The sequence below is a fragment of the Nycticebus coucang genome, chromosome 3 (assembly GCF_027406575.1).
Source record: "Nycticebus coucang isolate mNycCou1 chromosome 3, mNycCou1.pri, whole genome shotgun sequence".
NCBI classification, from domain to species: Eukaryota; Metazoa; Chordata; class Mammalia; order Primates; family Lorisidae; genus Nycticebus; species Nycticebus coucang.
Window position 1 is genome coordinate 121881695 of NC_069782.1, and position 13815 is coordinate 121895509.

The window sequence follows — 13815 nt, forward strand, 5'->3', positions numbered from 1 at the left end:
CTAAAGGGTGTGCTACTGGCATGAGTAGGAGCCAGGGATGCTGCTAAGCATTCTACAATACACAGGAAAGCACCCTCCCACACAACAAAGAATTATGTAGCCCAAAATGTCAACAGTGCTAAGGATGAAAGATCCTAATTTACAGTTCTAACTTTATCACCTAAAAATAGTGGATGAGAATCATTCATTGCAACCAATTCTATCCACTTAAACAGGAGGCAGTTGTATTAATATACAAAAAGTTTTCCATGTTCAACTCCCATCTATGTGTATCTATCTATGTATAATATGAATCAATCAATAAAGAGAATCTAAACCAGAAAAAGTTTAAAGGAAGTGAGGGGAAAAACTGATACTGAAGAAGAAAGAGAAAGGAGAGATTTGCAGGAAACTTGTCCTTGAGTAATCTAGAGTGCAAGTAAAGGGGTCAGCCTTAGAGAGGTGCAAAGGCAGGGCAGTAGGAGAAATCCTTACCGAATGCTCAGATCTTGCCTAGCACATACACAGTTTTAGGTATTATATGTTCAATGATCTCCTATATAGAATTATTTCCATTATTTTCTTCCATGGGGAAATTAAACCTCAGAAAAGTCATTTGGTTAAAACCACAAAGGCATTAAAAAGAAGAGCTAGGATCAAACCTAAGTCTTTAGGTACCAAAGCACCATGCTTTTAACCACTTTACCAAGTTAAAAGTTTATCTTATGTCCAGAGACAATAAATTTCTAGAAGCAAATGCAAACATTGTAACCTAATTTAATCTGAAATTTAAAAAAGATAAAAAATAATAAATTTCTGGAAAGATATTCACAGAAATGTTGAGGATGGATACCTACGGATAGTAGTCTATTAGGTAACTTTATTCTTTGTACTTTTCTGTATAATACAGAATCTTTGAAAAGATAAACTTACTGGACTCAAATGCATGAAGCTATGCCTACTAAATATACAAGCCCAAACCAAACTTTTTAAAACTTGGATTGGGGGGCGGCGCCTGTGGCTCAGTCAGTAAGGCGCAGGCCCCATATACCGAGGGTGGTGGGTTCAGACCCAGCCCCGGCCAAACTGCAACCAAAAAATAGCCGGGCGTTGTGGCGGGCGCCTGTAGTCCCAGCTACTCGGGAGGCTGAGGCAAGAGAATGGCTTAAGCCCAGGAGTTGGAGGTTGCTGTGAGCTGTGTGATGCCACGGCACTCTACTGAGGGCCATAAAGTGAGACTCTGTCTCTACATAAAAAAAAAAAAAAAAAAAAAAAAAAAAAAACTTGGATTGGGTACATCACAATATAACAGGGCTAACAAAGAAAAAATCTGGACTCCATTTCCACTTCCTATTGTTGACAAGTTGGTTCCCTTAAGAAACTAGTTTGTGAGGCGGTGCCTGTGGCTCAGTCGGTAAGGCGCCAGCCCCATATACCGAGGGTTCAAACCCGGCCCCAGCCAAACTGCAACCAAAAATAGCCGGGCGTTGTGGTGGGTGCCTGTAGTCCCAGCTACTTGGGAGGCTGAGGCAAGAGAATTGCTTAAGCCCAGGAGTTGGAGGTTGCTGTGAGCTGTGTGAGGCCACGGCAATCTACTGAGGGCCATAAAGTGAGACTCTGTCTCTACAAAAAAAGAAACTAGTTTGTGGGTCGGTGCCTGCTCAAGCAGCTAAGGCACCAGCCACATACACCTGAGTTGGCAGGCTCAAATCCAGCCCGGGCCCGCCAAACAACGACGATGGCTACAGCCAAAAAAATAGCTGGGCATTGTGGCAGGCGCCTGTAGTCCCAGCTACTTGGGAGGCGGAGGCAGGAGACTTGCTTGAGCCCATGAGTTGGAGGTTGCTGTGAGCTGTGATGCCACAGCACTCTACCCAGCACGACAGCTTGAGGCTCTGTCTCAAAAAAAAAAAAAGAAAGAAAAGAAACTAGTTTGTTGGCTCATAACTAAGGCAATTGCTGAAAAAAATTTTTTAAATGGTTTGTGATGTTGGCTCAGCGCCTGTAGCTCAATGAGTAGGGGGCCGGCCACATACACCAAGGGTGGCTGGTTCAAGCCCAGCCCGGCCTGCTAAACAACAATGACAACTGCAACAAAAGCCTAAGAGTTTGAGGTTGCTGTGAGCTGTGACGCCATAGCACTCTACCAAGGGTGACAAAGTGAGACTGTCTAAAAAAAAAAATAGATTTTTTAACTTTTTTCCCCCCTTTACTAATAGCATAAGCTAGTACTTACAGAACAATATTTCTGTGTCCAAAAGAAAAAAAAAAAGAAATAACAGTATAACATATTATTTGGAAAATTAAGATAAATTTCAAAATAAATAGCTAAAAGATTTCAATGTGGTTGACTGTGGGGAACAGGACCTAAAAAAACAGTATAAGGCCAGTTGCAGTGGGTTACACCTGCCTACATATTTTTTATCCAGTCATTATTGCAAGACTTAGATCCTTTTTGACAAAAAGCTCCATAGTAAGCAATATTACCTTCTTCATAAACCAATCTTTACTGAAACTTTGTTATTATACCACAAAGGAAATTAGAGCTATTTGGGAAATAAAAATTGTTAAGAGCACCAACTGACTGTAACTATCAATATAAGATGTCAACTTTATTGGGGGCAGTGCCTGTGGCTCAAAGGGGTAGGGCACTGGCCCCATATGCCAGAGGTGGCAGGTTCAAACCCAGCCCTGGCCAAAAACTGCAAAAAAAAAAGAAATATTCTTTATTATACATCCCTTCAATTCATAAAACAATTATATAATCTCTGTTGCCAAAAATTCAATTGTACTAACAACATGACTGTAAAGCCAGGCGCCGGTGGCTCACGCCTGTAATCCTAGCACTCTGGGAGGCCAAGGTGGGGACAGCCAGAGTTCAGGAGTTCGAGACCAGCCTGAGAGATCCCACTCTAAAAACAGCCGGGCATTGTGGCTGGTGCCTATAGTTTCAGCTACTCAGCAGGCTGAGGCAAGAGAACCCCTTGAGCCCAAGGGTTTGAGGTTTCTATGAGCTGTGATGCCATAGCACGCAACCCCAGGGCGACTTAGTGCAACTCTGTCTCAAACAAACAAACAAACAAACAAACAAACAAAACACCAAATACTGCCTATTCTCAGAACTACAGTATAGCTAGACACCAAGGCAAAATTCATTTTTAGGTCCAAACCAAGGTTGGAGTTTTAAAAAATGTTCAGTCTCAGATTCAAAGAGCTACTGGGAACTTAAAAGATGATCTGGTCCAGCACCCAGAACCATACAGCCAGCCAATGGCAAAACCAAACTTGAATCCAGTTGAATTGAGCCTCTGTATATATAAAGCTCTTTTCCACCACATTGTCTTATCCTTTCAAACCAACTTAATTCCCACAAACAACTCAGAACTGTAAAAACCCTTAAAGACATACTTCTATCACTATTTTTTTTAAGACACAGGGCCTCACTCTGTCACCTAGAGTGCAGCGACACAATCACAGCTAACTGCAACCTCAAAGTTCTGGGGCTCAAGTGAGTCTCCTGGCTCAGCCTCTAAGGTAGCTAGACTATAAGTGTATGTCACAACACTTGACCAATTTTTTTAATTTTTGTAGAGATGAAGGAGTCTCACTATGTGATCCAGGCTAGTCTCAAACTCCTACCCTCAAGCAATCCTTCTTCTCTCCCAAACTGTTGGGATTACAGGTATGAGCCACCATATATGGTCTCTAATTTCTTTATAATAAGAAATACATGGGTGGTGCCTGTAGCTTAAGCAGCTAAGGTGCCAGCCACATACACCAGAGCTGGTTGGTTTGAATCTGGCCCAGGCCTGCCAAACAATGACAACTACAACCAAAAAATAGCCGGGCGTTGTGGCGGGAACCTATAGTCCCAGCTACTCAGGAGGCTGAGGCAAGAAAATTGCTTAAGTCCAGGAGTTGAAGTTTGCTGTGATCTGTGACTTCACGGCACTCTACCCAGGGCTATAGCTTGAGGCTCTATCTCAAAAAAAAAAAAAAGAAAGAAAGAAAAAGTAATACATTCTGGTTCAGCGCCTGTGGCTCAAGCAGCTAAGGTGCCAACCACATACACCTGAGCTGGCGGGTTCAAATCCAGCCTGGGCCCGCCAAACAACAACGATGGCTGCAACCAAAAAATAGCCAGGTGTTGTGGCAGGCGCCTGTAGTCCCAGCTACTTGGGAGGTGGAGGCAGGAGAATCGCTTGAGCCCAGGAGGTGGAGATTGCTGTGAGCTGTGATGCTGCGGCACTCTACCCAGGGGCAACAGCTGGAGGCTCTGTCTCAAAGAAAAGAAAAAGAAATACATTCTAAGGCTAGCCACTGTGGCTCATGCCTGTGTAATCCTAGCACTCTGGGAGGCCAAGACCAGTGGTTTGAGCTCAGCCTGAGCAAAAGCAAGATCCTGTCTCTACTAAAAATAGAAAAACTAGCCAAGGTATTGTGTCAACCCAGGGTGAATGAGGGAGACTGTCTGAAAAAAAAAAAAAAGAAAGAAAGATATTCCAGACAAGAAGGGCTCAATTTAAAAGACAAAGAAACACACTCAAATACCAGATACTGGCACACTGACATTTAGAATACAGAAATGGCAAATCATAAACAAAAATTGAATCATGTTGCCTTGGTGTGTGCCACACCTTCTGGGGCCAAGACATGATTGCAAGAGGGACTTTACCTAACAAATGCAATCAGTGTAACCTGGCTTATTGTACCCTCAGTGAATCCCCAACAATAAAAAAAAAAAAAATAGAATCATGTTTATGACTAAGGCTCTTTACCTCCAGAAGCCCATAGCCATGGACAAATTCATCCAAGAAATACTTACTGAACCCCTCCCATGTGCCAAGTACTGTGCAATGTGCCAGGGATACCATTAGAAGGGACCCTTGCTCCTTCAGAAATCCTGGGTCCAATATAATTCCATACATCCTAAGATAAGTGGCCTACTGTAAAGTTGGGCAAAGGATCATAAAGTTAATCGATAATGAGTGGCCTACCGTAAAGCTGGGCAAAGGGTCATAATGTTAATCGAATTGGGACCCACACTCCCCACTGGACCTTGATAGCATTTGTAAAAATCCAGCACATGTAAAAGATGCTGTTGGTGCAAAAACATTGAGGAAAACAGCAGAACTTAGAACTAGAAAGATCCTTGGCTTGGCTCCCATAGCTCAGTGAGTGGGGAGCTGGCCACATACACAGAGGCTGGCTGGTTCAAACCCAGCCCAGGCCAGCTAAACAATTGCAACAAAAAAATACTCAGGCATTGTGGCTGACACTTGTATTTCCAGCTACTTGGGAGGCTGAGGCAAGAGAATCACTTAAGCCCAAGAGTTTGAGGTTGCTGTGAGCTGTGACACCATGGCAATCTACCAAGGGCGATATAGGGAGACTCTGTCTCAAAAAAAGAAAAAAAAAAAAAAAAACTAGAAAGATTCTTTCTCCAATTAAGGAAACTGAGACCCACAGTAAGAAGGGTCACTCATCTTTTCTAAATCTTTACAAGCAACTTCTTCTAAATCAAAACCTACCTTGGCAACTTTTTTTTTTTTTTTTTGGCTGGGGCTGGGTTTGAACCCTTCACCTCCAGTATACGGGGCTGGCACCCTACTCCTTTGAGCCACAGGCACCTCCCATTTTTTTTTTTTTCCTTGACAACTTTTTGAGAGTCTGTTGCCTAGAGTAGAGTGCTGTAGCATAAGCCTAATTCACAGCAACCTCAAATTCCTGGGTTCAAGGGATTTTCCTGCCTTAGCCTCCCCAGTAGCTGAGACTATGGGCACCTACCACTATGCCCGGCTGTTTTTTCTATTTTCAGTAGAGCCGGAGTCTCGGAGTCTCGCTCTTACTCAGACTGGTCTCAGTCTACTGAGCTCAAGCAATCCAACTGCCTTGGCCTCCCCAAGTGCTGATCTTAAGCCAGCTCTTCCCCAGCTACAATCTGATTTCTTCAAATTCTTTTTTTTTTTTTGAGACAGAGCCTCAAGCTGTCACCCTGGGTAGAGTGCTGTGGCATTACAGCTCACAGCAACCTCTAACTCCTGGGCTCAAGCGATTCTCCTGCCTCTGCCTCCCAAGTAGCTGGGACTACAGGCAGCCACCACAACGCCTGGCTATTTTTTTGTTTGCAGCCATCATTGTTGTTTGGCTGGATTTCAACCCACCAGCTCAGGTGTATGTGGCTGCTGCCTTAGCCGCTTGAGCCACAGGCGCTCGAGCCGGTTTCTCCAAATTCAATACTTCATTTTTCAAAAATCACTCTACAGGGATCCATGAAATTTGGATTTCGTCCCCTTCACTTTATTTGCAGAGTTGCACTAGACTTTGGTCTTTTCTCAAGATTCTATTCTCCTCAAAACCCCTCTGGCTGAACATCTCTGGCCATTTTGCTTCTGATATTATCTTCTGCCTCTCTCACTCCCAATCTCTCTGTTTCCCCCTTATCCCTAAATGTCAGCAATCCTCAGGGTTGGGGGCTCCTACTACTGTACGTAGATGTTTTCCAAATATCCATCCATGTCTATGTCTTTGATTCTATACTCAGATCTAGAAATCAGTTTAGATCTTTTTACCAAGTTCCCCTCATTTCTTTCTTTTCTTTTCTTTTTTGTTTTTTTAACAGAATGTCACTCCGTCTCCCAGGCTAGAATGCCATGGGTTAAGCCTAGCCCACTGCAATCTCAAACTCCTGGGCTCAAGCAATCCTCCTGCCTCAGCCTCTGGGACTACCAATGTATACCACCATGCCAGCTATTTTTTCTATTTTTAGTAGAGATGGAGCCTCACTTTGCTCAGACTGGTCTCAAACTCCTAACCTCAAGCATACTCCTACCTCTGCCTCCAAGAATGGCAGGATTACAGGTGTGAGCCACTGCACCAGCCACCAGTCATTTTTCAAATGCTTGCTGCAAATTTCCTTCAGCTATCCACCAATCACTTCAGACTCAATATGCAGTACCAACAACCACTATCTACCATGTATTTTCTTTCCAAAACTATCTCCCTGTTCTGACTTCTCCATCTCTACTGGAGATGCCAAACTACCTCTAAGGAGGTAGATAATATAATGGACTTGAGGTTCTTGAATGAGCCCAGCTGATTTCACATCTGGCTAAGCCACTTACTACCTGTGTATCCTTGAGCAAGTTAACCTCTTTAAGCCTTAATTTCCTTATCTTGGGGGGGGGGGGAAAGGATAACATTTTCTCACAGAATTTTTGGTGGCTTAAAAGCATGATAACCTATAGAAAGATCCTATTACAAATCATAACATACAATAGGCATTCAATAAATATTTGCTACAAACCTTTTACAGTTAATTTTGTAAGGAGCAGCAAGAGCATTACAGCTGAATCTGCTCAAGACTCCATCATAGGTCAATCTTGTTCTAGGCTCTGGATCCACTTCCCATCCCCAAGCAGAGAAAATTTAAGAAACCCCAGCAGCACCTCAGTATTCATCATCCTGATTCTCATATTTTAACTGAGAATCAATTCATTCTTATTCTGGGTGCTTAAGGACTGCTCCGTCCTTGTCCTCTACCCTTGGGAAGTTAGAAGACTTCCTGAGGGTAACAGCCAGCCCTAAGTGCCTACAGAACTGTGCCACTATGCCTCACTGCTGCACCCAACCAACCTGTTATTTTGGTATGCCTTTGGAAAATCAGCCACCTGCCAGACAGGACAAACATCTCACCTGGCTGAACTTCCCACAGCCTGCAAGCTGAATTTCCCCACAGGAGTGTCTCTACTTTCAGGGCTCCTCCTTGTTTAGGGTCATCTCAGCAGTAATCTCAAAGTCACTCAGGCTCAAGACCTTAGCCTTTTTTGACTCCTCCAACCCCCCTATATTCAATCAGTAACTAAAGCCTGTTGAATCTTTTGTCACATGTCTCCTGCAGGCACTCCCCTTTCCCTCTCATTTGCACTACTACTTTGTCCTTCATAAATCTCTGCCTGCGTCTCAAACTGTGCTTTAAGAAACAGCCAAATTGCGTGTCACTCTATCAAAAAGTATCTCAGGCCCTGCACTTCCTATACGATAAATTCTCACTGTCCTTTGATAATAAGTGAATTTTTTTTTTAATAAGTGAATTTTTCTACTTTTTTATTATTAAATCATAGCTGTGTACATTAATGCAATCATGGAGTACAATGTGCTGGTTTTATATACAATTTGAAATATTTTCATCACACTGGTTAACATAGCCTTCACCACATTTTCTTAGTTATTGTGTTAAGACATTTATATTCTACACTTAGTAAATTCCACATGTACCCTTGTAAGATACACCATAGGTGTGGTCCCACCAATTACCCTCCCTCCACCCAGCCTCTCCCCTCTCCTCCCCTCCCTCTCCCCTTTCCCCTTCCTCTTGGGCTATAATTGGGTTATAGCTTCCTTGTGAAAGCTATAAATTGGTTTCATAGTAGGGCTGAGATACTGGATATTGGATACTTTTTCTTCCATTCTTGAGATACTTTGCTAAGAAGAATACTTTCCAGAACTTTTCTACTTCTAAGCCTTTCCTAATAAATACTATTCCATCTAAAATATTCTTTTGATTCCCCTTCTCTGCTCATCCAAATTTTGTATTTCCTTCAAAGACACTGGCTCAGGCTGTGTGTGGCTTCCCTATTCTGGGAGGCCAAGGAGGGAGGACTGCTTGAGCTCAGAAATTCGAGACCACCCTGAACAAGAGCAAGACCCCGGTCTCTACTAAAAATACAAAAATAAGCTAGGTATTGCAGCACGTGCCTGTAGTCCCAGTTACTTAGGAGGCTGAGGTAGGAGGATCACTTGAGCCCATGAATTTGACGTTGCAGTGAGCTATAATGACACTGCTACACTCTACCCAGCAAGACAGAGCAAAACTCTTGTCTAAAAAAATCCTATGCTCAAGTCCTATGTTCTCTGTGAAGCTCTCTCTGATCTCACGGGTAGAAGAGTATGCCTAAGCAGGGAGAAAATAGTGCAAATGATCTGAGACAAGAGTGAGTCAAGCAAGACCAGTGTCACTGCAGTGGAATGAAGTGATTATTTTGGAAACAAGACCAGATTGGCAGTGAGAGGCCAGATCTCATCAGGCGTTTTTGGCCTTTATAAGGACTCTGTCTTTGAGCAAAATGAGGATGAACTGCAAGGTTTTAAGCATTGCATAGTAAAGATATGACCTGACTTGGATTTCAAAAGATTCCATTGCCAGTGGCGACAAGAACAGATTATCTGCAAATGTTCTTCTTCCTAAACTAGATGATGGGTACACAGGTACACATTTTGCTGTTCTTTATCTTATATACTCTGGCATGTATAGTATTAAATAATTAAAAGAGTATAATCATGAGAAAAATAAAGATGAGAGAAAAAAGATTAAAAACAAAAGAAAGAAAGAAAATATTTTTTTGTGGAGATAGTTTCACTCTGTTGCCCAGGCTAGAGTGCCGTAGCATCAAACTAGTTCACAGCAATTTTAAATTCTTGTGTTCAGGGGATCCTCCTGCCTTGCCCTCCCCAGTAAGCTGAAACTACTGGCAACTGCCACCATCCTCTGCTATTTTTTTCTATTTTTAATAGAGACAGGATCTGTTCTTGCTCAGGTTGTTCTTGAACTCCCGCGCTCAAGGGATTCTCCCACCTCGGCCTCCCAGAGTGCTAGGATTACAGGCATGAGCCACCTCACCCAGACAGGAAAGAGTTTTTTTTTTTCAATTTAACAAAAAATTATAACCCATCTCTATAAGAAGTGGAAAAATTAGCTGAGTGTGGTGGCCTATGCCTGTGGTCCCAACTACTTGGGAGGCTGAGATAGGAGGATCACTCCAGCCCAGGAGTTTGAGGTTGCAGTGACCTATGATCATGTCACCACACTCCAGCCTGGGTGACAGAACAAGACCTTGTAGTGAAAGAAAGAAAAAAAAGAAAAGAAAAATATAGAAGAGTAGGGCAGCACCTGTGGCTCAACGCATAGGGTGCCAGCCCCATATGCCAGAGGTGGCGGGTTCAAACCCAGCCTGGACCAAAAGCTGCAAAAAAAAAAAAAAAAAAAACTATAGAAGAGTAAAAGAAAAATAAGACTTAAATGGTCAAATGGATGTTTCAAAATCTCTTCAAAATTATTAGGTTCAGTAAGGGGAACAATAACTGTTTGACCTGTATGACAAAGTCTGAACAGAAGGAAAGATGTAGTCATAGAAAGAAAAAAAAGGGAAAGGGCATTCCAAAATTGGGAATGAATAGGTCATGTGTAAGAGATAATACACTGGTAAGTCTGACTGGAGAAGAGGAAAGGCAAGTTGAAAAGTTATGCTAGAACCAGCCAACAGGATGCTTAAATGCTGGATCAAGAAGTTTGGACTTGACCTTGAAACAGAATAGACCCATTGGTGGTATCTAAGCAAGACAGTAGCATGAGGAAAGTGTAGCCATCTCTGTGAACACATCCCTCCTACTATGCACAATAGGAGTAAGATTTACCTTCCTTAAGATGTGAATATGTAGTAGTTTCAGATGTTAGTACTTTAAAACAATGTACTGATCACTTGCATTAGACCTGTACTTTCCTTAACATTTTTAGGGCATGGCATTCTAGATGGGTGAGGTTATCTCATTATTTATCATGCTTTGAATCCCCCAGAAATGTCCCTCTCTGAGAACCTTACCTTGAAATTCTAGTCAACCTACACCTTGGACTTAATCAATAAAACTGAATAACAGGAGGGAAAAAAAATCTCAAGAGAAAAATCTAATTACAACTAGGATATACAAAGTTATATTAGTTATATTACACTATATTACTCAGTTATATTACACTATTAAAACTAAGGGTTTTTTAAAAAGTCACTAATTCTGTATGCTGGGGTTAATAAGGAGCTAAACTTAACCTATAAACAAACAACAAAAATAGCCTGAGTGGAAAGAGGGCAAATGGAGACACCCTACCTCACCATCCTGTCTTTTCTCTCCCAGCTCAGAGATCTCTTTGCCTTTTGTGATACAGTGGTAAATAAAGGATGGAGAACAAGTTTCACAGATTCTTCATTTGCATTATTAGCATTTATATTTGCATTAGCCTTTTGCTACCAAGATAGTACAAGCAGTAAAAACTAAGCCCAGGGCGGCACCCAGGGCTCAGTGGGTAGAGCACCGGCCCCATATACTGAGGGTGGCTTGTTCCAACCCAGCCCTGGCCAAAACTGCAAAAAAAAAAAAAAAAAAAAAAAAAAAAATAGCCAGGCATTATGGTGGGCGCCTGAGGCAGGAGGATCACCTAGGCCCAGGAGTTGGAGCTTGCTGTGAGCTGTGACGCCAATGCCCTCTACAGAGGGTGATAAAGTGAGACTCTGTCTCTACAAAAATAAATAAAATTGAAAAAAAAAAACTAGGGTGGCACCTGTGGCTCTGTGGGCAGGGCGCCAGCCCATATACCAAGGGTGGTGGGTTCAAACCCGGCCCTGGCCAAACTGCAACAAAAATATAGCTGGGCATTGTGGAGGGCACCTGTAGTTCCAGCTACTCGGGAGGCTGAGGCAACAGAATCACCTGAGCCCAGGAGTTGGAGGTTGCTGTGAGCTGTGTGACGCCACGGCCCTCTACCAAGGGTGACAAAGTGAGACTCTGTCTCTACAAAATAAAAAAAAAAAAAACTAAGCCACAACAGGTTTCTCTGCCTCAGGTCCCTCCACTCCCTTACATCCTGCAGACAGCCACCAAACTAATATCCTGAACTACCAGTTCCATCAGATAATCCCCTGTCTAGTTCAAAAACTCTTAACGGCCCCTTATCTACTATTCACTGAAAACATCCCAACTAAAATACAAGGCCCACTATCCTACCCTTGTAACACAGTACTTGTATCCTCATAATTCCCCCAGGGAAATTCTCTAAAGCTCCAACTATACTAATCTGCTCACTGGTCCCCCAACACAAACTGCCTGAACACGTCGGCCAGATTACACCCACGCCCTGGCCACACTCCACTTCTTCTGCCATTCCTTTAAAGGCCAACCTGATCCCACTCTTCTATCTCTAACCCCCACTGTGCTCCTAAGGCACACACCACCCATATTAGCTACCTTTTGACCCTCTTCAACACATCTTTTTCAGCTGTCTCATTTCTCAGGGCATCTCAGACCACTCCAACTTTGGATGGAATGGTCAAAGTTCCTTGGGAGACAGACCACATACTTACACAGAGGGTTTATCATGGTGCCCTGCACTTAGTAGGTCCTGAATATTATCGCTAAACCCAGGAGGGGTTCCAATAACACATCTACGTAGGGCAAGATAATATAGTCTATCGTTGCCAATTCTTCTGCACTCACAGTAAAGGGTATTTAGCGTTCAGTACAAGACTAAATATTTCTTGTTTACACAGAGCAGCTGTGAAGTCGAGGGAGCACGCCACCGGTTGGCAGAAAACCCTGCCTCCCAATCCTGCGTTTGCCACAATCGCTCCAACTGTAGGGAAATCACACAATCTCTCTGAACTTTAGTTGACTCAGGTGTGAAACAAGAAAGCTGCTGTGGAGAATCCCAAGGTATCTTTCGGCTCCCAAATCCCTCTCCGACAAGAAAACACAACACTCGGCTACTAGCTAAACGGAGGCAGCAAACTTTTACAATTCCCAACGCGGGCATTTCCACACAGTCCTGGAAACTCAGTGACCAAAAGAAAGGACAGGGCTGAGAGCAAGGTGAGAAGCGGTCTCCCAGGACTCGCCGGATGCCTGGACGCGGTGACAAGGGAGCCCGCCGCGGGTTCCCGGCCCCTTATGGGCAGACTCCCCGGCAGGGGCGCGTCACAGCGCGGCTCCCGGGAGCAGGCCAAGGGGACTCCGTCCGCGCCCCGCGCCCCTCGCACTTAGGGCACACTCCCCGTGACCTCAGGTCACGGCTCCCGTCTGCCCTCACCAGCCGAGGGACGCCCGCACTCTGGGCCGGGACCCTCGCTCCTTCCCGGCGTTGGGGCAGCCTCTGCCCGGCCGTCTGGGGCCCAGGCCGGCGGGACCCGCGGCGTGAGGGGCGGAGGCGGCGGCTTTAAGTGCTGAATCACCACTTTGCAACCCGAGCGCCAAACCACCGTGACCTGAGGGCCCCAGGGCCCGGACGCTCCGCTCCGCTTACCCACAGAGGCGCTCCAGGGGCAGGAGGCGGGCGCTGAGGACCCAGCGGAAGGTGCGGGGCAGTGCGGGGTGCAGCAGCCACACTAGCCGGTACCGCATACCCCAGCGCAGCCGCCGGGATCACCACGAACGCTTCCTGCTTGTGCTGCGAGCTGGCCCTGCGCACTGCGCATGCTTAGTCTGCCGCGCCGCTCCGTCTCCCCGGAGCCGCCGAGAGGGAGCCACTCCGGGTTTTGCCTGGAGCCGGACGTGGGGGTGGGGGGTAGTTGGGGACGGCGGGCGTCCCAGGCCTGACCTGGCAGGGCCTGAGCTGGCGGCTGGCGGGACTGGGGTGGCTAGGGAGTCCCAGGAGCCCGGCAACCAGGCTTTCCTAGGCCGGGAGGATCTCAGTTGGGTCACACCGGGGCGCACTTATGAGGGCGGCGGGTCTGTCTGGCTGCTGGAGGTGTAGGGCGACGCTCTTGAACTCGGTGAGAGCACACGAAGCCATGTTTTCCGAGGTACCCCTAATTAGCCGGGGCCTCCCGTCTTGAAGATGTTGAAACAAGGTCGGTGATGTCAGCAGCCTCTCAAACGAATCTGCGGCGGGCGAGCGGCCCGCGGGCTCCCTCTAGACCGCCGCGGAGGGGACGTGGGCCGCGAGGGCACAGACGCGTCAGACACCTGGCTCGGGTGGGGGTAGTTCACCCTGGGGATCGGCCAGAGGAGGCCAGG

General features: G+C 45.3%; 1 protein-coding gene across 3 annotated transcripts in view; it reads right to left on the bottom strand.

The window, feature by feature from the left end:
- IDE (insulin degrading enzyme) overlaps positions 1-13274 on the bottom strand; it is a 92683-nt gene extending 79409 nt beyond the window's left edge. For 2 of the 3 annotated variants that reach the window (XM_053582719.1, XM_053582716.1), the window contains exon 1: positions 13103-13274. In XM_053582719.1, coding sequence (XP_053438694.1) covers positions 13103-13200 — 98 coding nt within the window. In that variant the 5' untranslated portion in view covers positions 13201-13274. The remainder of the gene's footprint in view (positions 1-13102) is intronic. The other variant, XM_053582717.1, reaches the window with a different exon arrangement.
- Between the last annotated feature and the right edge of the window lie 541 nt (positions 13275-13815).